This window comes from Oncorhynchus tshawytscha, linkage group LG15 (genome assembly GCF_018296145.1).
Source record: "Oncorhynchus tshawytscha isolate Ot180627B linkage group LG15, Otsh_v2.0, whole genome shotgun sequence".
Taxonomy (NCBI): Eukaryota; Metazoa; Chordata; class Actinopteri; order Salmoniformes; family Salmonidae; genus Oncorhynchus; species Oncorhynchus tshawytscha.
In genome coordinates this window covers 24,354,659-24,378,687 of record NC_056443.1, presented here as the reverse complement: position 1 = coordinate 24,378,687, position 24,029 = coordinate 24,354,659, and the positions used below count along the sequence as shown (strand labels likewise).

Sequence of the window (24,029 nt, the reverse complement as noted above, 5' to 3'; positions counted from 1 at the left end):
ACACACTTCAATTTTCGATATTGTGGACTTCAGGGTACAGCAGAGGGAGCACACGCAGGGGACACACAAGTATGTCACTACAGATTGGGAGTCCCATAGGGCGGCGTACAATTGGCCCAGCTTTGTCCGGGTTAGGATTTGGCCGGGTTAGGCCTCATTGTAAATAAGAATTTGTTCTTAACTGGACTTGCCTAGTTAAATAAAATAAATTAAACCACAATTCTTGTAATTTGTGCAATAACCAATTACTGACACAGTGGTTTCAGGTTTAATGGAGAATTTAATAGAAAACAAAGCAGATTTTTACTACCAAAGTGAAAGCAAAAGGGATGGTTGCATTTGCATGGTTTGCTGCTATATACACGGTACATTAACATTTTAGTCATTTAGCAGAGACTTAACCAGAGCAACTTACAGTAAGTGCATTCATATTAAGATCTCTAGGTGAGAACCACATATCACAGTCATAATAAGTACTTTTTGGGCGAAAAAACAAGTACACAGTTTACATTTTATTTTGGGTGGGGTAAGACCGATGTCTTATTTAAGATATTATTTTAAGAGGTTGGGTATCGGATATTTTTGGAAGATTGGCAGGGACTGCTGTCTTAGCATCAGGGGGAAGCTCGTTCCACGACTGGGGTGTCAGGACAGAGAAGAGCTTTGACTGGGCTAAGTGGGAGCTGACCTCCCGTAGGGGTGGGAGTGCCAAGAGACCAGAGGTGGCAGAAGAGAGTGCTCAGGTTGGAATATAGGGTTTGAGCATAGCCTGAAGATGGGAGGGGCAGTTCCCCTTGCTGGTCCGTAGGCAAGCACTGTGGTCTTGTAGTGGATGCGAGCTTCGACTGGAAGCAAATGGAATGTACAGAGAGGGATTTGTATGAATAACGCCCCTTAAGAACTGCCATTTAAACAACACTGGCCACTCCAGTAGGTGCTGCACTGACCATAAGAAATTAACTGCCAGTGCTGGATACTGTTTAAAAAGGGCCAATCTGCAGATCAATCATTATTAACAAAATTGGACACCACGCCACTGTTTCGATAAACTGCCGAGGGAGAAATGTAACCACACAAATGTATAGACAGAGCTATGGATGAAAAATTATAGTTAACACAATCTCTTTACACTCATGGGAATTGGCCTATAGGGATACATTTAACTGTTTTTTTTACAGATATATGAAAAGCATATGCATAGGCATTGTAGCGACTGAAAGAGAACAGTTTGGAGACTATGGGGAAATTATTAGACCAAAGTTGAGGACTACAGTTCACCTGACACAAGACTGAATCCAAACATTACACTGTTGATTTAATTTAGCATTTTACATTTACTGTACTTTTTGCTGAATTTGTTGATAACAACATCTGAAAATACTCTGGATACATTCAGTAACACAATAAGAATATTCCTGGAAAATGTGGGGTAGGTGCAACGTAAGACAAAAAAATGACAAGGTTTTAAGTGAGAGGACTAACTGGTTTCTCCAAGTGGCCACAGACTCTCAATAGGGTGCACAGTTCCTACGTAATTTCAATGCACTTTTATAACTCAAAGAAGGTTCTTTTTTTGAGCTCTCCTAGCTCTGCCGTTGAGGAACTAGAGCAAGCACACTTGTACTTTTGTCTGGAACACAACCCTGCATCCCCGCCATCAGACAATTACTGTTGTTGTTTACTTACGGTCCATTATAAATAGCCTATTATAAATCATAATCTGGGTCAAGTGGGCATCAATTAGTGGGAGGGATGGGGGCAACTTCTTGTCGTGTGCCGTGCTCAAATTCAGAACGTCTGTCGGTCAAAACCAATACAGTGATTTGAAGCATAGAGCCAGAGCTTTGACGTAATTTATAACATGTTACTGCAGCCACTGCGTTCAAATTTAGGCGTTTACGAGGGTACGAGTGTAAAGGGTTAAAGCTATACAGTGTTAATAATTACAGTTAAAAACATATTTTTTTGTATTTATTTATTATACAAAAAAATGTACCCCCCTTTTTCTCCCCAATTTTGTGATATCCAATTGGTAGTTAGTCTTGTCCCATCGCTGCAACTGCCGTACGGACTCGGGAGAGGCGAAGGTCATGAGTCGTGCGTCCTCCGAAACACGAACCCGCCAAGCCACACTGCTTCTTGCCACAATGCCCGCTTAACCCGGAAGCCAGTCGCACCAATGTGTCGGAGGAAACACCGTACACCTAGCAAGGTGTCAGCGTGCACTGCACACGGCCAGCCACAGGAGTCGCTAGAGCGCGATGGGACAAGGACATCCCGGCCAGCCAAACCCTCCACTAACCCGGACGACGCTGGGCCAAATTGTGCTCCACCTCATGGATCTCAGTTGCGGCCGGCTGCAACACAGCCTGGAATCGAACCAGGATCTGTAGTTACACAGCTAGCACTGCGATGCCAAACAATATAATAAATATCAAATCAAATCAAATTTATTTGTCACATACACATGGTTAGCAGATGTTAATGCGAGTGTAGCGAAATGCTTGTGCTTCTAGTTCCGACAATGCAGTAATAACCAACAAGTAATCTAACTAACAATTCCAAAACTACTGTCTTATACACAGTGTAAGGGGATAAAGAATATGTACATAAGGATATATGAATGAGTGATGGTACAGAGCAGCATAGGCAAGATACAGTAGATGGTATCGAGTACAGTATATACATATGAGATGAGTATGTAAACAAAGTGGCATAGTTAAAGTGGCTAGTGATACATGTATTACATAAGGATACAGTCGATGATATAGAGTACAGTATATACGTATGCATATGAGATGAATAATGTAGGGTAAGTAACATTATATAAGGTAGCATTGTTTAAAGTGGCTAGTGATATATTTACATAATTTCCCATCAATTCCCATTATTAAAGTGGCTGGAGTTGAGTCAGTGTCAGTACTTTGGGTTCTAATGGTGTACGACAGTTAAACTAAGCTTATGAGGCATTTATAAAAGGTATATTCTTGTATACGTATATCATTAATTAAAAAGTCCAAAAATCACACATTGCACCTTTACATTTTTCCAAATCATACTAATTTCACTAATAACCACATATAGAGTATTTACATGTCTTTCACTCTATATAGTTTAATCACAGTGGTAGTTGTATAGTTCCTTTACTAGATGCAATCTATTTATAGTTGATTTACTACAGCTTTATAAAGTGAAGGGTTATTGCAGTAGTATGTTATATTAATCTACAATGCATTGAGCATGTTCCAAATGTATCCACCACATTTTATTTCTCAAATATTTTGCAATCTTGCTCTCAACATTCTAGAGATCAGTAAATGTCATTTCAATAAGTACAGTAACATAATATCACTGTGCCAACAGTACACAAGTGACACAGTTATATTAAATGAAATAAGTATCAATGTCAGCTGAGTCCATATATTTCCCTATTAGTTCAGCTATTGTACCTCAACTGATGGAGTTGAGGTGGTTTGGAGCTGTAGATACAGTACCACTGTCACCCAAAGTGCCAGAGAAGGTCAGTGGTAACTCCTGCACTTAAACACCCCCTGCTGCTTGGCGAGCACCTGTTGTGGTATGTTCACTGGTGGGCACTGTGCGCTCTGATGTCACATTTGGAGAGATGACCTGTCAGGATTGTCCACACTGGCTGGTTACACTGGCATTTGAATATAGTAGCCAATGGGAGCATTGGGTTAACATGTGAATACAGTGGTGATTTCCTATGTTGACCTTTTTGTCAGCAGTTGCTCTGAAAATGTATGGCGTGGATACGTATTGTAAGGTATTGTTGTGCCATCATCTAAGTCAATGATATCTAAATGGCGGTACTGTACTGGTACACATTTGTAGCATTTGGACTCGTATCAATAAAGACCTTATTTAACTTTGGACTCCTCACTGCACGTGGAACAGAAGACTTTGGCTGAGCTTTGCTGAAGAGTAACCTTGTCTGAGACCCAAAGAGTCAAGTTGGCTCCCAGAGCTAATGTCTAGGCTTGACACATCACTAACATCATCTTAAGTCTTGCCAATGACCAGGGACACGATACCCACTTGATTAAACATGTACTCAAACCTTTTTAATGGCTGTCCTCGTAGTCCAAGAGAACCATGGGGAAGGTATTCTGTCTTTTATCCAAGTAGATGTCCAATTGAAAATGCGACCTACAGTCATGTAGAGTTTGAACCTGGGCATCTTGAGATAGCTCACCAAGTTAATGCCTAGAGCTAGATTATCAAGTCTTCAGATCTCAGGAAATGTTACTCATCACGCAACAGTGGTTCACCAAAACCAACTTTGTTACAGTAAATACCGTAACCTGAGTAATTGTTGTAGTGCCAGGTGAAGGAAAAATATATATGTATATATTGTGAGGCATGTTATTGTGACTCACCACTGTTTGTCTTCCCATAGGTGGAAGAGGGCGGTCATGCGTCCCTGGCCGGGATCTGCGAGGGGGACGAGGTGGTGTCGCTGAATGGAGAACCCTGCGGGGAGCTTTCCCTCCCGAAAGCAAATGCTCTCATTGACGCCTCCGTCGACTGCCTGCAACTACTGGTCAAAAGGTAACATCGAAAGCTGGGTTTTTGTTTTACTATTAACTACAACATTGTTTCTCAATCAATTTTTTTTAATGGGAGAAGTCAAGATCATCATCATTTCAACGTCGGGGTGCTACCAGGTTTGGGGTCAATTTGAATTGAAGAAAGTGAATTCAGAAAGTGATTTGAATTTGAAAGATATGCTCTTTTTTTCCCAATTACTGAATTGGAATTTCAGCTCACTTCTTGAATTGACTTGAATTCAAATCGACCCCAACTCTGGGTGCTACCGGTTTACCAAGGTTTAACCATCCCCAACTCAATGCTCTCAAAACCTACTGCTTGGTCCTATTAACTGGGCCATGTACTACAAGGCATGGTTCAACACAACAAATCACCAGTGTATTTGCCTTTAGACAGCATGCTGTAAATGACCTGCCCTTGTACTTGGTTGAGTGGCCTGGAATATGGTGGGCGGACAGACAGAGTGGCTTTATTGGCAAGTGCGTTGACCTTTGAGTGGCTCGGCTGCTGACGAACCAGCTGTCCGCTCAACAAGCAGCTGTTAAACAGTTACTCAGTGGGCATCACACATCTGGTGTACCATGGGATATTGGTGCCATTGCCCATATTTAAGGCATAATTTAGATCACCCGGCAGGCACACAGTCCCTTTGCAAGTGGATCGTGTTACTCTAAAGTGGCTAGCCGTCTTATTTCCCCATCATGCATAGCACTCTGACATCAACAGACTAGATGGGTGAAAAGCAATTGTAGGACTTTAACCATGCCACTTTAAGTCTCTGGTGACAGACTAAACACAGACCAGTTCACACTCAAGATTTGGTTCTGGGTGTCGAGATTATGCCAATTTTAACATTTTTGGTCACATCTCTCATCCCCTTCCCTTTGGTTGCTAGGCTCCAAATGACTCCAATGTAATAACTGTAGTCACAGAATGACATTCTGTTTTCCTCTATGACACTAAAAGGGGAAATTAAGTGGGGCCCAATTGAAATGTGATTACTTTCCACTTCAGTGTTTCACTCCAGTCAAATAACATGAGGGACGGAGATTGAGTTTGCTTGATTAAGGTGACCACTTGAGGGCCAGTGGTAGATGAGATAGATTTAGTTAACACAAAGGGCAAGTGCACGGTTGCGCAGCACATTATTCAACGATATTGCATATTGGAAATCCAGGCAATCAAATGATGAGATCAAAAACACTATAGTTTTGTAATTAGATGTTCTATGCCAGTCCCCAGATAAGACATATTAACACAGTATTCTCAGTTTCAACACTTGGCTAAGTTTTTTACCATTTTCATTGAACTATTTCATACAGATGGCACACCCTATCCCCTGAGGATTTTCATTCAGAGACCTACTTTGGCACAAGGGAGTCCTCTGGTGAGGCTTTGGAAAGCACCACCCTCCACATCCTGTCCCCTGGCAGGTCCCAACCCCCCAGGGAGCTCTACATCGCTGATTCCCAGGACGAGGCCTACTATGGGGAGACTGAGAGTGACACGGAGGCCCCCGGAGGGATCCATCTGGTCCGCACCCAGCTCTGCGTACCTGCGCCTGAGGAGTGCCAGTTCCCCAGAGGAGGAGGGGACAAAGGTCGAGAGGGACCCCAGGGGGGGAGTTTCTCCCCTGGGGCAATGGTGGAGCTACAGTTGTCCCTCGCCGAACACACCCTGGAGGATCCCGTCTGCACCTCCCTGGGGAGTGCTCTTGGAATAGAGGGGGAGATTCAGGCGAGAGAGGCCCTCAAGAACGAGGCCCTCCTTCACACCACCACCCACTCGCTCTACGTCCCTGGCCCAGCTAGGGAGCCCCTAAGTCAGCATGGAGTGGTGCTGAGCTCCCCCTCTCTGCTGGGCCAGGTGGAAGTCACCCTGCAGCACCCAGCAGCCGGGAGGGGCTCTCCTCGCCTGGTAGAAGGGGAAGTCGTCTATGGGGCCAGTGGAAGTGTTGGTGAAGCCCCTGGGGAGGAAGGAGGAGGGAAAAGCCAGGGAGCTCCCGCCTCCTTCACCGTCTGCTTTGGAATTCCCACAGAGGGGGCAGAACCAGCAGCGGAGCGAGACTCAGATTCAGAGAAGGACCTTGAGAAACCTAACAAGCACCGGGCCAAGCACGCCAGTGAGTACCCCATACCTTTTCCCCGCCACTTATCTCACTGCCACTAGTCATCCTTTGTGTATGAGTGTCAAATTAGTGTTGTCTTATAAGGTGCACTGACTCAGACCTAATAGCAGACTGACATAGCACTGCTGTGAACTTCATTTGTTAACGCAACTCTGGATGGCATGTGTGCATTCCTTAGCCCGGTGCTCTGTTGCACGCTAAAATGTGCCCCCCAAAATAGTAGACAATCTCTCTTACTTGGGAGGGGTTTTGTTTGGATTGAAGCAGAGAGGTCCAATTCAAGGCTAAATTATACTAGTAGTATCCAAGATCACAGAAGGCAGGATTTTGGCAATTTACTGTATCAGGAGAAAGATAGAAAAAGAAAGATGTGAGATAGAGCTAAATAAAAGATAGATTGATATAGAGGAGAAAGAAAGAGAGAGAGAGATGGGGGATAAGAATAAATCATTCTCATAATATTTGTTTATTATACATTTTTCTACAAAATTCCCTATCAAATGTTTTCCCCTAGCTTTGAATATGGGCCTGATCAGGATATGTCTTCCAGAGATAGATAGGGCATTACATTGAGCCATGCAGGGGGACATAAATAAAACACCAGTGCATTGATGATGCCTGTAGAAATGCTCTTTGATGGACACCAGCATATGCTGCACTGGCCCGTTACCCGATCCTTTAAAACGGCTCGTCTTAGCCTGCGCCGTAAAGAGAGAGTCGCTCACTACTCCCCGTCTTCCTCCACCTTGAGGTTAGTCTACTGTGGGATTTTTTTTTTTTAAGGACGGGTTCTTTTATAAATCGACACTTTGTGTTTGTATGTGTGGGTACGGTTGGGGTCGTTAAAGAGTGTGTGGGCATGCCTGTCGTCGCCTCGGGTTTAGGTGACAGATCCGAGAGTGGACTTACAGAAAAGGGGTAAAGGTGCTTGGGTGCTGGTGAATGCACTTTTGTCCCACAGGCTAATATTAATATGTTCTATGCTCTGCTTTTCGCTCCAACTATTGGGCCACCCGTTGAACAGGCTGTCACAGCTGTGTTAATATCATGTATTATTGGGGAGCAAACAAGGAGTATATTAGGCATGGGTCAGAGAATTGGGTAATTGCTTGGCGTGTTAATTGAATAGAGATTGTGTAGATTGAGTGAACAAATTTGTGATCTGTCTTGGCACTAAGTAAAGGGCATCAAAAGCCAACTATAAAATCGGGACCAGGAAAGTATTGAATGAATGATGTCTATGAAAATATCAATTTATAGGTTATTGATTGCACTTGTCATTTGAGGGAGTTTTACAAATTCGTTTTGGATTGAAATATTTCAATATAAAAATGGGCTGAATCAAATAGTCCGCATTGATATTTAGCTCATGCTGACTTTAAATAACGAATAGCCTGGTCTGATTTGAGTTTAGAAATTACAGCACTTTTTGCACATAGTCCCCGCATTTTAGGGGACCAAAAGTATTGGGACAAATTCACTTATGTGTATTAATGTAGTAAAATGTTAAGTATTTAGTCCAATATTCATAGCACGCAATGACTACATCAAGCTTCTGACTCTACACATTTTTTTGATTAAATTTGCCGTTTGTTTTGGTTGTGTTTCAGATTATTTGGTGGACAATAGAAATTAAATGGTAAATAGTGTATTGCGTCATTCTGGAGTCATTTCAATTGTAAATAGCAATAGAATATGTTTCATAAACACTTCTACATACATGTGGATGCTACCATGCTTACAGATCATCCTGAATGAATCGTGAACAATGATGAGTGAGAAAGTTAGACGCACAAATATCATACCCCCAAGACATGCTAACCTCTCATCATTACAATTACACGGGAGGTTAGTATTTCTATTCTTATTTACAATAAAAGTGACTCCAAAATGACACAATACATTATTTACCATTCATTTCTATTGTCCACCAAATAATCTGAAACACAACCAAAACAAACAGCAAATGCATCCAACAAATGTGTAGAGTCACAAGCTTGATGTAATCATTGCGTGCTGTGAATATGGGACCAAATACTTAACATTTTACTACTTTAATACACAAAAGTGAATTTGTCTCAACACTTTTGGTCCCTTAAAATAGGGGAACTATCTACAAAAAAGTGCTGTTCCCCCGATATTGCTGAAAATCCCCTCAAATTAAAGCTGAGAGTCTGCACTTTAACCTCAGTCATTATATCATTTCAAATTAGAATTGCTGGAGTACAGAGCCAAAACAAAACAAGTTGTCACTGTCCAAATACTTTTGGAGCTCAAATAGGAAGATATTAATTTGTGATATTTTACAGAATGCATGTTATTTTTACGATGCATGTGCATCCAAAAGGAAAGATTTGTGGTGGTTTCAGTTATACCCGAGCTATTATTACCCATAATATGCAGTTAAATGAACTAACACTCTCCCTCTACCCTCTCTCTCCCTCCCTCCCTTCCCTCTCCCCCTCGCAGGGCTCAGGCGCAGTGAGAGCCTGTCAGACAAGCAGGTGAAGGAGGCCAAGTCTAAATGTAAGCGCATTGCTATCCTTCTGAACGCTGAAGCTCCCAACCCCAACAACAAGGGGGTGTTGATGTTCAAGAGGCATCGACAGAGGGCCAAGAAGTACACACTCGTCAGCTACGGCACCGGTGAGAGTGAACCAGAGTACGAGGTCGATGACAGCGACGAGGAAGACGCCAGAGCGATCAAATTTACCCTCGTAGCCACCACCAGCGGATCAGAGCTTGAGGAGGACTTTATCACTAATGCCCAGGGCGGTGGCAGAGTGCTAACCTTCGACTGGGACACAGGACTACTCGAGATCGAGCGCAAGCTCAACTCCGGAGAGGAGATGGAGCAACTGCCCAACACCACGGGAAAGGGGGCCACAATGTTCGCCCAGCGCCGTCAGCGCATGGATGAGATCGTTGGCGAACATGAGGAGATGAGGCGCCAGGGGATTCCCGTGGAGGGGGTACAGGAGGTGGAGAAACATGCAGCCTACCAGCAGATGGAGGAGCGCTCATACATGCAGGCCACCACAGAGAGGCAGGCCTACATGGACTTTAGCGTGCACCAGAAGCAGCAGCAACAGTATCAGAAGTACCAAGAGCAGCAGTACTATGAACAGCAGCAGCAGCAACAACAACAGTACGAGCAGCAGCAACAACAACAGTACGAGCAGCAGCAGTACCAGCAGCAACAACAATATCATCAACAGCAGCACCACCAGCAGCAAGAGTACCAACAGCAGCATATTCAGCAGTACTCGTCTAACATGAATGGCATGGCCAACCATCAAACCAATGAAATGCAGAGTTCCATGAGCAATCAAACTGCCCAACCCTTCTCTTTACAAAACCAGATGCCCGCCCTGTTTTCTCCCCCAGTGAGTGGGAGCAACCAAGAGATGATGGGTCAGGGAGAGCAGATTGCCTCACGCGACGAGCGCATTTCGACACCGGCAATCAAGTCTGGGATCTTACAGGACACAAGGAACAGGTTCAAGGGCAAGCCAATGTTCAATTTCAAACAAGCACCCAAAGTGTCACCCAACCCCGAGCTTCTGAATCTCCTCAACAGGAGTGACAAGAAGTTGGATTCCGAGTCATGCACGGAAGAGGACTACCTTAGCTTGGGAGCTGAGGCTTGCAACTTCCTCCAGTCACCAAGGGTCAAGCATAAGACGCCTCCACCAGTCGCTCCCAAGCCCATCATTAACCCCAACTCTCCACCCTGGTCCCCTCAGCCTGAGCTGGCCAACCAGGAGTTGCCACTGCATGCTGAAAATAGAGTCCCTGCACCTGCTGCAGCCCTTGAGACCGAGTCCGCCCCAGAACTGGCCCCAGAGCCCTCCCCTCCTCTTGCCCCCCAGGAAGCTCCTGTTCCTGCCAAGCCCCCCTCTCCAGCCAAACACACATGGAGTCCCCCAGGGTCCCAGGCACAGCAGCAGCAGCCCCAGCAAGTGCCAGCTTGGGGAGGAAATGGTCCCTCACCAACTCAGTCTCATTCGCAACCCGAGCCTCAAGCGAGTTCCTGGGCTCCGTCACTAACACAGGCATCACAGCAGCCACTTGTGAGTACTTGGCCACCTGCTGAAATGAAACACCAGGCTCCAGCTCCAAGTAAGTCCCCACCACATCTCCCTTGGGTGACTCCCCAACCACCTCCTCCTCAGCCTCAGCCACCCATGAATTCTTGGGCTATAGCACCTGCCCAGTCACAACTCCAATGGGTTCAACCTCAAGAACAGCAACAGCCCCAGGCACCTTGGGCTCAACCTCAAGAACAAGCACAGCAACAGCCCCAGGCACCTTGGGCTAAACAACCTCAGCCTCAGTCTCCAGAACAGGCTTGGCCCCAGGCCCAGACTCAGCCACCTTGGGTGTCATCACCTCAGCCTCCAATGAATGCATGGACACCACCACAGAGCCATACCCAGCCACAACAACCACCTTGGGCCCAACAAGCTCAACCCCAACATCCAGCTCAGTCTCAACCCCCTATGAATGCATGGGCCCCAGCACCTGCTCAGGCTCAGGTCCAGCCTCCATGGGCCCAGTTATCTCAAGAGCAAGAACAGCCACCCATGAATGCCTGGGCCCCAGATCAGAATCAGGCCCGGCCACAGCCACCTTGGGTCCAACCACCTTCAACCCAATCCCCACCCCAGCAAAACTGGCAACAACCACCTCCACAGCAGGCACCCTTACAGCCACCTATGAATGCATGGGCCCCAGCTCAGGCACAGCCTCAGACACACACAAGTACCTGGGCCCCACAACCACAGCAAGCCCCAGTGAATACTCAGACCCAGATGCACAGAGTGTGTCAACCTTCTCCAAAACCTTGGAATGCTCCACAAAGTGCTCCCTGTTCTACTCCTCCACCTCCCCCACAGCGAATTAACTCTTACACACTTGGCGAAAGGTCCTCGTCACCCGTCATCAATCCAATGGCAACCATTTTGGCACCAGTAGGAGGAATGGGCTCGGCTTTGTCGATGCCAGCGGTTAGGGGGAAAGGAGCCGATTTGTTCGCCAAGAGGCAGTCTCGTATGGAGAAGTATGTCGTGGATTCGGACACTGTGCTGGCAGCCACTGCACAGGCAGCTCAGCAAGCCCAGGCAGCCACTGCGCAGGCAAACAAGGCAAGGCCCACGTCGCCCTCTCCCTCCGTACCTCATCCGTGGAAATATTCGCCCAATTGCAGAGCTCCCCCTACATCGAATTACAACCCCATACAGTCCCCTTCCTACCCACCAGGGGCCATTAAGCAACCTCCTCCATCTAGCCCGGCGGTCAAAGCAAAGAAAGGGAAAGGCAAGCCTGCCTGCAAACCCCTTGCCGTTATAGATGTCATGAAACATCAGCCTTATCAGCTCAATGCCTCCCTCTTTACTTATGGCCCAGCAGTGGAGGCTGCCGAGGCTGCCAAGGCCGCCGCACCAAAGCCTGCCCCACTCCCTCCAAACCAAAACCAACCAATAAGATATGAGCAAGCTGCCCCTGTCCAGCCGGCTGGACAAATGAATGCTCCCTATTCACAGCAGCCCCAGCAGCTCTACGGGATTACCCCTCAACCACCCATGCATGATAGTCCATACCACCCAGCTTCACCTAATGCTTACCAGCCATCTAACAATCCCTACCAGCAGGTTCCTGCTGGCCCTTACCAACATCCATATAATCCCCCTTACAAACAAGCCCCTCCAGCCCCTTATCAACCCCAGCAGCAAGCTCAAAACCCTTCTTACCAACAGACCCCCCAAGGTCCTTATCAGCCAGCCCATAGCCCCCCCTACCAAGCAGCACCCCAAGCCCCATACCAGCCACTACCTCCCAGTACCTACGTGGTGCCCAGCTTTCCCATAGCGGCAAAGTCTGAGTCCATCTCTGGGGGCAGCACCGCTCCAAAGCCCAGGTTCATGGCCAAAAAGAGTTCAGCCCAGGTGTGGAAGCCAGCAGCTGTGGGGAAAGAGTGATTCTGATAGCATAATTAAGTGATCTTTGCTTAAAAGAACAGTAGCTCTAGTTACAACACATACATGCACAGTACATTCATATAAATGCTATATATTCATAGAAAGCTTTTAAGATGCCTTTTCAACATTTTATAGCCAACATATTTTTTAAAATAAATGCTAGAATTTTAAAAAGGCCCGATGCAGCTGTTTTGATCTCAATATCAAATCATTTCTGTGTAAGAATTAAGTACCTTACTGTTTTATGTTTTAATTAAAATGATTAGAAACAAACAAATTACGTCTTAGCAAAGAGCAATTTCTCAAGCAAGAATTTTGCTAGGACTGTCTGGGAGTGGTCTAAGTGAGGGGCCTAATTGAACGAGCCTAATGGGAGGGTTACATAACCTGAAAACTAGATGTTATTGGTAGAGCAGTTTGAAACTCTTTGTTATTGGTATATTAACTTATACTGCCTGGTGATGTCGGCAGGCAGGCCAAAACGCCATCCAACCAAAGTTTCAGACTCTTACACTGAAATGGCATTATCATAATTTTCACAATTCCCCAGTATTATTCCAACCTCATACTGTGGAAAAAATATATATAAAACACAGGATATTCACATTTTTGACTGCACTGGGCCTTTAATATATAAAGTTTGGATGTATTTTTCCACCTGCTATGCATTCACTCTTTACATGTATACAACTATATAATATCTTTGTTTTTCAAGCAAAGCTTTTCAATGTTGGTTTCTTTGCAATATTGCAATGCACAATACATAGAAAATTAAATATATGATATTGGTGTATCTCAATTATCTAAAGCCCAAAAATGATAAAATGTAGTTTTTCAGGAAATCCACAAAATGCATTCAATAGACTTATGACGTGAATCAGTGGAGCCTGTGAGCAGGCATTGCCAGAATGTGAACGAGGATAATAGCCAGCAAGAATTCAGAGGAACAGGTGAATGTATATTGCTGAGAAAGTTAAAATTGGAAATGAGAGAAGCTTGAAAGGGAATTTAAGAAAAGGTTGGAGTACTAAGGCAGTGTGTGAGCCAGTGACAAGTTTGATAAGATCTTCTGCAATATCAACAGTGTATTTGTTAGCTGTTAAGATGTGCAATAATTTGTCAAAATTGACCTTGAATGATCTGAGAAGAAAATTATTAGTAGCGACTAAGAGGTTTAAGACACTGAGAGCTTGGCACCATAAGGCTCTATCTGCTAAAAGACCATTCTGAGATAATTGGCTGTACAGTTTCAAACCCTCATTGGTTTGAATGGTGTCAGCAATTTTTTATCTTATTCTATTAAGTGTAACAACATGAATTGGGGGTATTTAGAGTACCTTATAGGTAGAGAACATTGAACAGAACAAGACTACGTCAATGACAACATTTGGACAACAATGTAGATAGAACCTTATCGTCCCAAGCTCTCGACATGGTTAGGGAGACCAGGAGTGGTCAGTGGAAACATATTTAGGGTCAGGTTTGAGAGCCGCCTGGCTTCATTTGACATGTGTTTTGTAAGTACAGTGACGTTACTTAGATTTGGTGGATATAATGTAGGAAACACGACTACTTCATTTACCAAAGATTCATAAATTGCATTGCAAAAAGGGAATGTTTTGTGTTTTATAAATTGAAGTATACATATAAAAGTCTAGTATTTTTTTGTTAGGGTCCCGTCTCCTGGAGGTGGAAGGTACTTGCACAAGTTTAAGATGTAGATCTGGTTCAATTTCATTCAATTTCATTTCATGTCTCCCAAAAGACCCTGCTTGAATTGTTTTAGATTCATTTTTACCAGTTATTGCGTCATGTTAGGTCGCTAAATGTAAACTTTTCCATGTCACAGATTATGTGTGTGCGTGAGTGAAAGCTGTCGGTTTGGGAGGATTAGTGGGCTTGTATTATTTCACCAACATGAATGGCAGTCGCTCACTAGACCTCCAGCTATTCTGTCTTTTCTCACGCTTCTAATTTTAGCTTTGCATATTTTTTTCCTATGTTTCTGTACACCTGCTTTGGTTTAACATAATGGCAACAAAAAAAACATTATAAAAAGGGTTATTGAAATAAGCAGTTACAGAAAAAAGGGGAGTTTGGATGAACCACCCTGTCATTAGAATGGTATGCATTTGTTTGAGTTGCTTTCTTTTGTTCTGTCGATTCTTTTTCATTTTCTTTTGTGTTTCTTTTTCATAGTGCACTTTCTGTACGATTCATGTCAGTGCCATTAAAATGCCTTTTATCCTTACGTTTGCGTTTCCTTGGTTGGCCTCTTCTGCCTGCATTTTCACATCCCATTCTGCCCACTCTTTACTTTCCCTCTACACCTTCTTTATACTTGGCACAACTCTGTTCCCACCTTACCACTGCGCCATATTTTCTGTAGAAAAATGACAAAAACACCCACATTCATTATTTTGCTACTTCCTAACTCAAATAGGAACACCCAGGGATTTTTGGTTTGGATTTTTTTAAACAGTAGCACGTCTTAAACTATTTTCAGTCATAGCGAAATACAAATAGTACGTTCAATAAATCACAGCCTGAAGGAAGTTTGAGAACATAGTGTGAACTAGAATAGAGGAGAAACAAAGTTGCAGGTACTCCATGTCACCTTCTAAACAACTGACATGTTTATTGGCATACCCAACATGCTTTTGTGCTGATAGAGTGGAGGTAGCTAGCTACCACTGTTATCACCATCTGTGGTTAAGTATCGTAAATTCAAAATGGTGGAGAGCCAACCACTGTCCAATAATAGCTCACTGCTCACAGTCTATAAAAGCCTTGTTACAAGCCAGCTGCCTCTGCTTAGAAATATGATGAGTCCCTCTCACTTGAACTCTAGACTTCTCTAGAATTGAGAAAAGTGCTCAAAAAGCACTCTCCCATCCCTGAACGCATGGTGACAGAAGGGTATTTCCAGCTTGGACAACCTCATTGGATAAGACTGGAGAATGAGCAAGTTCTGACCTACAGTGTAAATGTTTACCCGTCTGGTCTTGCATCACCATGTCGTGTTGGGAGTCATGTTAGAGAGGTTGTCAAGGGGATGTCGTCTGTTGAGGGGGAGTTTTAATATCAATTCGGTGCCCACCGCAGGCACAGGCTATATCGGGAGGGAATTTGATCATCCTCACTTCCTGTTCTGGCCTTTTGGCTGCACCGGTTTCTTAAAATCTCACATACTGTCGATTTATGTATTGTTAATGCATTCTAAGCGAATAATTATTTAGGTGTTCTTCTTGGTTGTACATTTTAATAACTGTAAAGAGCTCTGTATGTGTTGTGGGAGAGGCTTTAAGTCGCAAATAAAGACTAAACTGTGGCAGATTTATGGCTAAGGAATGGGACAGTTGCAGAATGAATGGGAAAACATTGATTGATGCACAACATGTTGTGTTTCCTGGTGAACTGAATGATAGAAGACCCCAAAACTGTTTGTCAACACATGTCCTCAGCTCAGTATTTTCCATTGGATGTTGTCAACAGATTTAATAGATTGCGCTTTCTTACAAACCAGCGACGTAGGAGTCGAGTGAAAAGCACAAATATAAAATCCCTGTGTACAGTAGCACTGTCACGCCAGCCCAGCAGACACCCTTTCCAATGGACCCAGCTGCCATGACATCATTAAAAGGCTAATGCTAGGCGGACTCTCCAATGGTGTGGTAAAGCCAGACTCAAGCATTCCCTGCGGTGGCTGGAAATCAGCGATTAGTTCATGCCTTTCCTTCTATCCTGGTCAGAGGCTATTTTAAGCGTGAGTCGGGGATTGAATACATAAATCTTGATAATCTGAACCATAACACTGATGCGCCGTATGTGGAGCGAGTCAAACATCTGTCTGAAAACACAAAAACCTCTGACAAACGTCCACTCCAAAGACCTACAGATGTAGGAGCTTAATCTGATCCAGTTTGCTACAGCAGGAAAATAATCCTGCAGCAACAGGAAATGTTAAATATTATGTGGATTATAGTTAATGACCATTTTTGTAGGGGTTGATATATGTTTCGTAAGGGGAAAATCAAGCCTTTTTAAACCTAAAATACACCACAAGTTTTACATTTCCTGCATTGCAGAAAAGTCATCTTGCAAAAGGTTGATCAAATTAAGATCCTACAACTGTACATGGCCTGTCCTATCCTGGGATATCATACAGTGTTAAGGCCAATTCCATTGTGTATCACCATGTCCCACCCTTACCTTTCAAAGGTGGCTTAAAGTGCAGGTTTGGTTAATTTGATTACTGTCAAACTTGGCAAAACACTTGGATTAACATTAGGTAACACACTTATTCATACTCCACCCACATTTAACAACCGTCTATCTGTTAATTTGATTAAAAACAGTAAGCTTGAGCTACAACTTAGCAATGGAAAAAAAGATAGAGGAAATAAAATAGAAAATGTGACAACAGGGGGAATATAGATTTTTCCATAGATAATCATTTTCAAAATCTACTGTACATCCCGATAAACAAATAAACCAAATGCAATAAAGGCAACATCCTTTCACGTGTACAAATCCTCTTTAACATCAATCTTGAATAAAACATGACCTAATGTAGCTACATTGTCTACTAATCTGCTTAAGCCGATTCATATGCGTCCCAGTCAAAATAGTGACAGCTGGATCGCAAAGACAATTCTTGGACTCTTCTTACAGTTTACCGGATATCTTGACTCACTAAACAAGTTAGTCATCGAATTTCCCCCTAAAAGGAATCGTACAATTCCATTTTCTTTTTCTGCCATTGACAAAATTCTATAGGAGTTGATCTTGTTGGCTGTTCTTACACTTATTCACCAGATGGCAGCACACTCCCTTCAGAGTGGTTTAAATTGCAGGAAGACTGGGCAGTGCTGGCAGAACAATCGACACACACATTTCCTCTGCCTGTGCAGGGATCCTAATAGGGAATTAAAAGGGACCTGTTCTTTGATACAATGAGAGAGACAAGATAACGGCCCTTGAGAAGCTTTGCTGACTCTTTGAGACACCTTGAAAGTGATGCTGGTAATCCACAAAGCCAGTAAGATCCAATTTAAACAAGATAAATATGGCTAATTTTGGAAAGACACTCATAAGCCAATTGTTCTGAGAAATCAAAAGTCGGGCAAGTGTTGGAATTGTGACAACAAAAAAATGGAAAAGTACATTCTTAGAAAAAAGGGTTCAAAAAGGGTTATTCAGCTGTTCCTATAGTAAAACCCTTTGTGGTTCCAGGCAGAACCCTTTTTGGTTCCATGTAGGACCCTTTTTGGTTCCATGTAGGACCCTTTGTGGAAAGGGCTCTACATGGAAACCAAAATAGTTTTTCCTGGAACCAAAAAAGGTTCTTCAAATGGTTCTCCCTTTTTTCTAAGGTTGTAGCTTCTTGAATAGGAATCCTCTATCAAGTTGTATCCTGATTCTGGTAGAGTTGTCTTCCTTTAGAACATCAATAGTTGTTTTGAGAATTGAGAGCTGGCCTTTGTGCAGTATACTAGCAGCGTGAATGTCAACTCCTAATATATCATGATTCAGGTTACCAAAATACTCCTCACACGATGTAGGAAGGTGCCGTTCTTTTGCCATTTACCAAGAGAACACAAACTAATGATTTATGGCATAACTATTGTGAGAAAGGTGATAAAAAATGAATTCTCATTGCTTGATATTATTGTTGATAAACAATTGAACAACCATATCAAAAATATTACTTGGAACATAACCTAATATGAAGCTGTACAGTTACACATGACTGTTGCTGCGAGAGAGGGAAGAGAATACTGGATTATATGTGGGTATTAAATACTCAAAGGAGGCTCTCAAACTACTGTATGTCTAAGCCATTTTCCAAGTTCCACTGTGATTTGTTCTTGCTGGAAGGATAGTCAGACAAGTGCTGTCTGAAGTAAACATGTCTGAATGTCTCTTTTCCAGGCATTTGGCAGGAGCTACTCTCTGTCCCCACCCGCCGCCAGAGCACCATCGCTGGGCCTCCGGTCATCGTCTGGGTCCCCTTCCCTCTCATATAAACCCCGGGCCTCGTCTGCTCCAGCACCCCAGGGGAGGCAGATGTCCTGGCTGGACAAGAGTTACAAGCCTCCTTCGCCCTGGGAGGCCGCAGCCCGCCACCCCATGGGTCTGGTTGACGAGGCCTTCACCTTCCAGAACCTCCAGCAGGCCATCGCCTTCAACGTGTGCTTGGCTGCCCAGCGCAAGCTGCTCCCCGAGCCCCCAGCTGAGTGGAAGTCTAGGGTGTCCTACGATCCTCCCAGGATGACTGAGGGATGGAACCCGAACCAGAGATGGAACCAGAGGGAGAGCCAGACCCAGAGCCAGGGTCAGAGCCAGAGTTACAGCAGAGTTATGCCTCCGTTCCTGTCCCCAACCAAGAGTACGGCCTCAGCCCCCGCTGGTCCAGCTGGCAACAGGTCCCTGCCCAGACAGTTGCAGCCCCAGAGGTCCCTGACGGAGGCCAATATCGAGCACTCTGGGGCCGGTTATGGGAACGGAAGGCCCCTGAGGGGCCAGCAGCAGCAGCCGAGCTACAGATCTGTGTACCACACCGACTGGAGCTGGAGACGCTAGAGGCAGACAAACATGATGGCTACTTATCTTCATAACAAGACCAGAAAGTAACTCCAAGATATTCAGATGAATAGTAGTAAGGACCATATATATAATCAGCATAAAATAAAACTTGGGACAATGGGATAACACAAGGGTTGAGGAGAGCGATGGGATAGTTTGTGGTGTGTACAGGAGAGAGATTGAAGGAGGTTGGATCTGCTTATTCGGTTGCACTGAGAATACTGCTAAGAATATACAGATGATAAGAGTAAATGTTTTGGTATTGGGGACACTGTCAATGATGGTTCTATTTTAGTCAAATGGGATGCCATTGAGTTTCACTTCATCAAGCTTTCATTGGACAGAAATCAATGAGTGATTGAAGCAAAAAGAATGGTGTAATTGCTCTGTCAGAGGCTTTAATTTCCTCCAACACTGTGATGTGATGGTAGCATTCAAAGTAAGTGAAATCAATAGTATTTCTTCGGAGGAAGAAATGGGCATAAAGTATGTTGTAAGGCAGAATGTGTGATTGTCATGTATAAAAATTAAAGGATGGGAGTAATGAATGGACATGTAGATTTGTGTCAAAAACCTTTATACAGTATGGAATACAGTGGGAAATATACTGCTATGTTCGCTGTGCATCAAAACAGATCACCCACTCACCAATGACCACAACAAAGGTCAGTTTGAAATTGCTGAGTGGTACAATAATGTGTGATGACAAACTAAGACCTAGTGCAATAGCATTAGTTGATAGGGCACGAACACGAAGAGAAACACACAAAATAACACAGGTGTTATAGTAGTAGTTGGTGGCCACATATACGTTGTGGGGAGTTGGATACGAAAGGGTCACGTGTTATGATTTTACCGTTTTATTATCCAGATGACATAAAGTGCCACTGCGGATGTATTTATTTAGCATGCTGGTTTTTGTGGTGTTCGTGGATTCGCATGTCTCAACCTAAACGTGTCAATATGAATATGGTTAATGCTTAGGGAGTCAATTATAGTAAACCATTAACAATCCAGAGCAAGGGGCTAAGAACACAGGGCTGAATACTACTGTGAGATGCCACACGCATCTCCAACTTCCATATAAATCATATATATATAGGTAAGTCCTTTAGATTACCTTAATACTTTACATTAATAATGTTAAACATACCTTAATGTAAAGTGAGATCCAGTTATGTAAGAGATGAGAGTTGACACTAGGTGCATTCGAGAGTGAGGGATGGAAATAGTGTTCTTGGACTTTAAGTAGAGCACAGAATGTGTTATTTGCCGATGTCCGTGGCTGGTGATAAAGTTGATAGGAAATCAATAACTGTCATTTTATTATGTGGTCATGGACATGTATGGTGTGGATCAAGTTGAAATTGTGAGACACATCACTTGCGTTTGCCTGTGTTGCTTACTTCTTTCATGGATTCTCATCAGTCCAGAATGAAGATTTTATGTGCGATTGATCAAATTCAGAATTTTCACGTATCATCTCTTATTATTGCGAGATTTGAAATTGTTTAACACTAATTAGTATCTGTCATGTGATTTTACAAAGTTGTGTATGTGTCATCAGCAACAATATATTGGAGTGATAAGAGTGATATTTTTTTGTATTTTCATTTATTTTACAGTACTTTCAGTCCAAACAATTACCCAATGTCTGTGTACTTTTTGTCGGTTTTGATTTCATCATTTGATTTCTTCACTTTGATTTCAGTAGGCAGGATGAGGCATTTTGGGAAATAAAAAAGCATTGAACTACTGACAAAGTATTTTTCTCATTTTGTTGTTGTGGGACTGACATGTTTCTAAGCTACTCCATCTTAACTCATCCCAGTTCTAATATAGGCATCAAATCTAAATGGAATCATTAGATCATCAGTTTTTTGTGCTGCTGGTAGTCCATGTGATGCTAAAATGTTGTGTTTCTTTTCATGTCTTATTAGTTCTACGGGATACGCATGGTATACATCGTCCAACAAAATGCTTACTTCAAATCAAATTTTATTTGTCACATACACATGGTTAGCAGATGTTAATGCGAGTGTAGCGAAATGCTTGTGCTTCTAGTTCAGACAATGCAGCAAGTAATCTAAATAACAATTCCAAAGAAAAAAAACTACTGTCTTGTACACAGTGTAAGGGGATAAAGAATATGTACATAAAGATATATGAATGAGTGATGGTACAGAGCAGCTTAGGCAAGATACAGTAGATGGTATTGAGTACAGTATATACATATGAGATGAGTATGTAAACAAAGTGGCATAGTTAAAGTGGCTAGTGATACATGTATTACATAAGGATGCAGTAGATGATATAGAGTACAGTATATACATATACATATGAGATGAATAATGTAGGGTATGTAAACATTATATTAGGTAGCATTGTTTAAAGTGGCTAGTGATATATTTTACATCATTTCCCATCAATTCCCATTATTAAAGTGGCTGGAGTTGAGTCAGTGTGTTGGCAGCGGCCACTCAGTGTTAGTGGTTGCTGTTTAACAGTCTGATGGCCTTGAGATAGAAGCTGTTTTTCAGTCTCTCGGTCCCAGCTTTGATGCACCTGTACTGACCTCGCCTTCTGGATGATAGCGGGGTGAACAGGCAGTGGCTCAGGTGGTTGTTGTTCTTGATGATCTTTATGGCCTTCCTGTAACATCGGGTGGTGTAGGTGTCCTGGAGGGCAGGTAGTTTGCCCCCGGTGATGCATTGTGCAGACCTCACTACCCTCTGGAGAGCCTTACGGTTGTGGGCGGAGCAGTTGCCGTACCAGGCGGTGATACAGCCCGCCAGGATGCTCTCGATTGTGCATCTGTAGAAGTTTGTGAGTGCTTTTGGTGACAAGCCAAATTTCTTCAGCCTCCTGAGGTTGAAGAGGCGCTGCTGCGCCTTCTTCACGATGCTGTCTGTGTGAGTGGACCAATTCAGTTTGTCTGTGATGTGTATGCCGAGCAACTTAAAACTTACTACCCTCTCCACTACTGTTCCATCGATGTGGATAGGGGGGTGTTCCCTCTGCTGTTTCCTGAAGTCCACAATCATCTCCTTAGTTTTGTTGACGTTGAGTGTGAGGTTATTTTCCTGACACCACACTCCGAGGGCCCTCACCTCCTCCCTGTAGGCCGTCTCGTCGTTGTTGGTAATCAAGCCTACCACTGTTGTGTCGTCCGCAAACTTGATGATTGAGTTGGAGGCGTGCGTGGCCATGCAGTCGCGGGTGAACAGGGAGTACAGGAGAGGGCTCAGAACGGACCCTTGTGGGGCCCCAGTGTTGAGGATCAGCGGGGTGGAGATGTTGTTGCCTAACCTCACCACCTGGGGGCGGCCCGTCAGGAAGTCCAGTACCCAGTTGCACAGGGCGGGGTCGAGACCCAGGGTCTCGAGCTTGATGACGAGCTTGGAGGGTACTATGGTGTTGAATGCCGAGCTGTAGTCGATGAACAGCATTCTCACATAGGTATTCCTCTTGTCCAGATGGGTTAGGGCAGTGTGCAGTGTGGTTGAGATTGCATCGTCTGTGGACCTATTTGGGCGGTAAGCAAATTGGAGTGGGTCTAGGGTGTCAGGTAGGGTGGAGGTGATATGGTCCTTGACTAGTCTCTCAAAGCACTTCATGATGACGGAAGTGAGTGCTACGGGCGGTAGTCGTTTAGCTCAGTTACCTTAGCTTTCTTGGGAACAGGAACAATGGTGGCCATCTTGAAGCATGTTGGAACAGCAGACTGGTATAGGGATTGATTGAATATGTCCGTGAACACACCGGCCAGCTGGTCTGCGCAAGCTCTGAGGGCGCGGCTGGGGATGCCGTCTGGGCCTGCAGCCTTGCGAGGGTTAACACGTTTAAATGTTTTACTCACCTCGGCTGCAGTGAAGGAGAGTCTGCATGTTTTCGTTGCAGGCCGTGTCAGTGGCACTGTATTGTCCTCAAAGCAGGCAAAAAAGTTATTTAGTCTGCCTGGGAGCAAGACATCCTGGTCCATGACTGGGCTGGTTTTCTTCTTGTAGTCCGTGATTGACTGTAGACCCTGTCTTGCGTCTGAGCCGTTGAATTGAGATTCTACTTTGTCTCTATACTGACGCTTAGCTTGTTTGATAGCCTTGTGGAGGGAATAGCTGCACTGTTTGTATTCGGTCATGTTACCAGTCACCTTGCCCTGATTAAAAGCAGTGGTTCGCGCTTTCAGTTTCATGCGAATGCTGCCATCAATCCACGGTTTCTGGTTAGGGAATGTTTTAATCGTTGCTATGGGAACAACATCTTCAACGCACGTTCTTGTGGGTTCCTTCTCGACAATGCAAACAACAATAAGAAATAATAAAAGATAAAAACACAAACAAAGTTAATGGCTCAGTGAAATAGAATAAACATTTTAGCATAAGTATTTTACAGGAAGGCACAATTTATAGTATTGGCACAATATTTACATGTGTATTGGGTAAGGGAAATAAGAATCTGGTAGCAGCAGTTGTGATGTGTGTGTAGCATGAATGTACTATGTGTGTGTTTTTTATTTTTTAAATTTCAATCTTTATTTTACCAGCTAGGCTAGTTGAGAACAAGTTCTCATTTGCATCTGCAACCTGGCCAAGATAAAGCAAAGCAGTTCGACACATACAACAACAGAGTTACACATGGAATAAACAAACATAGGATCACTAATACAGTTGAAAAATCTATATACAGCATGTGCAAATGAGGTAGGATAAGAGAGGTAAGGCAATAAATAGGCCATGGTGGCAAAGTAATTACAATAGCAA

General features: G+C 43.7%; 1 protein-coding gene across 2 annotated transcripts in view; it reads left to right on the top strand.

Moving 5' to 3' along the window:
• The window catches only part of LOC112214697 (synaptopodin-2), a 44,410-nt gene extending 23,385 nt beyond the window's left edge, over window positions 1-21,025 (top strand). Inside the window, exons 2-5 of one of the 2 annotated variants that reach the window (XM_024373647.2) lie at window positions 4,421-4,572; window positions 5,895-6,694; window positions 9,170-11,847; window positions 18,616-21,025. In XM_024373647.2, the coding sequence (XP_024229415.1) occupies window positions 4,421-4,572; window positions 5,895-6,694; window positions 9,170-11,847; window positions 18,616-19,266 (4,281 nt within the window). In that variant the 3' untranslated portion in view covers window positions 19,267-21,025. Of the gene's footprint in view, window positions 1-4,420; window positions 4,573-5,894; window positions 6,695-9,169; window positions 12,649-18,615 lie in introns of both variants that reach the window. The other variant, XM_024373646.2, reaches the window with a different exon arrangement.
• Window positions 21,026-24,029: the final 3,004 nt, after the last annotated feature.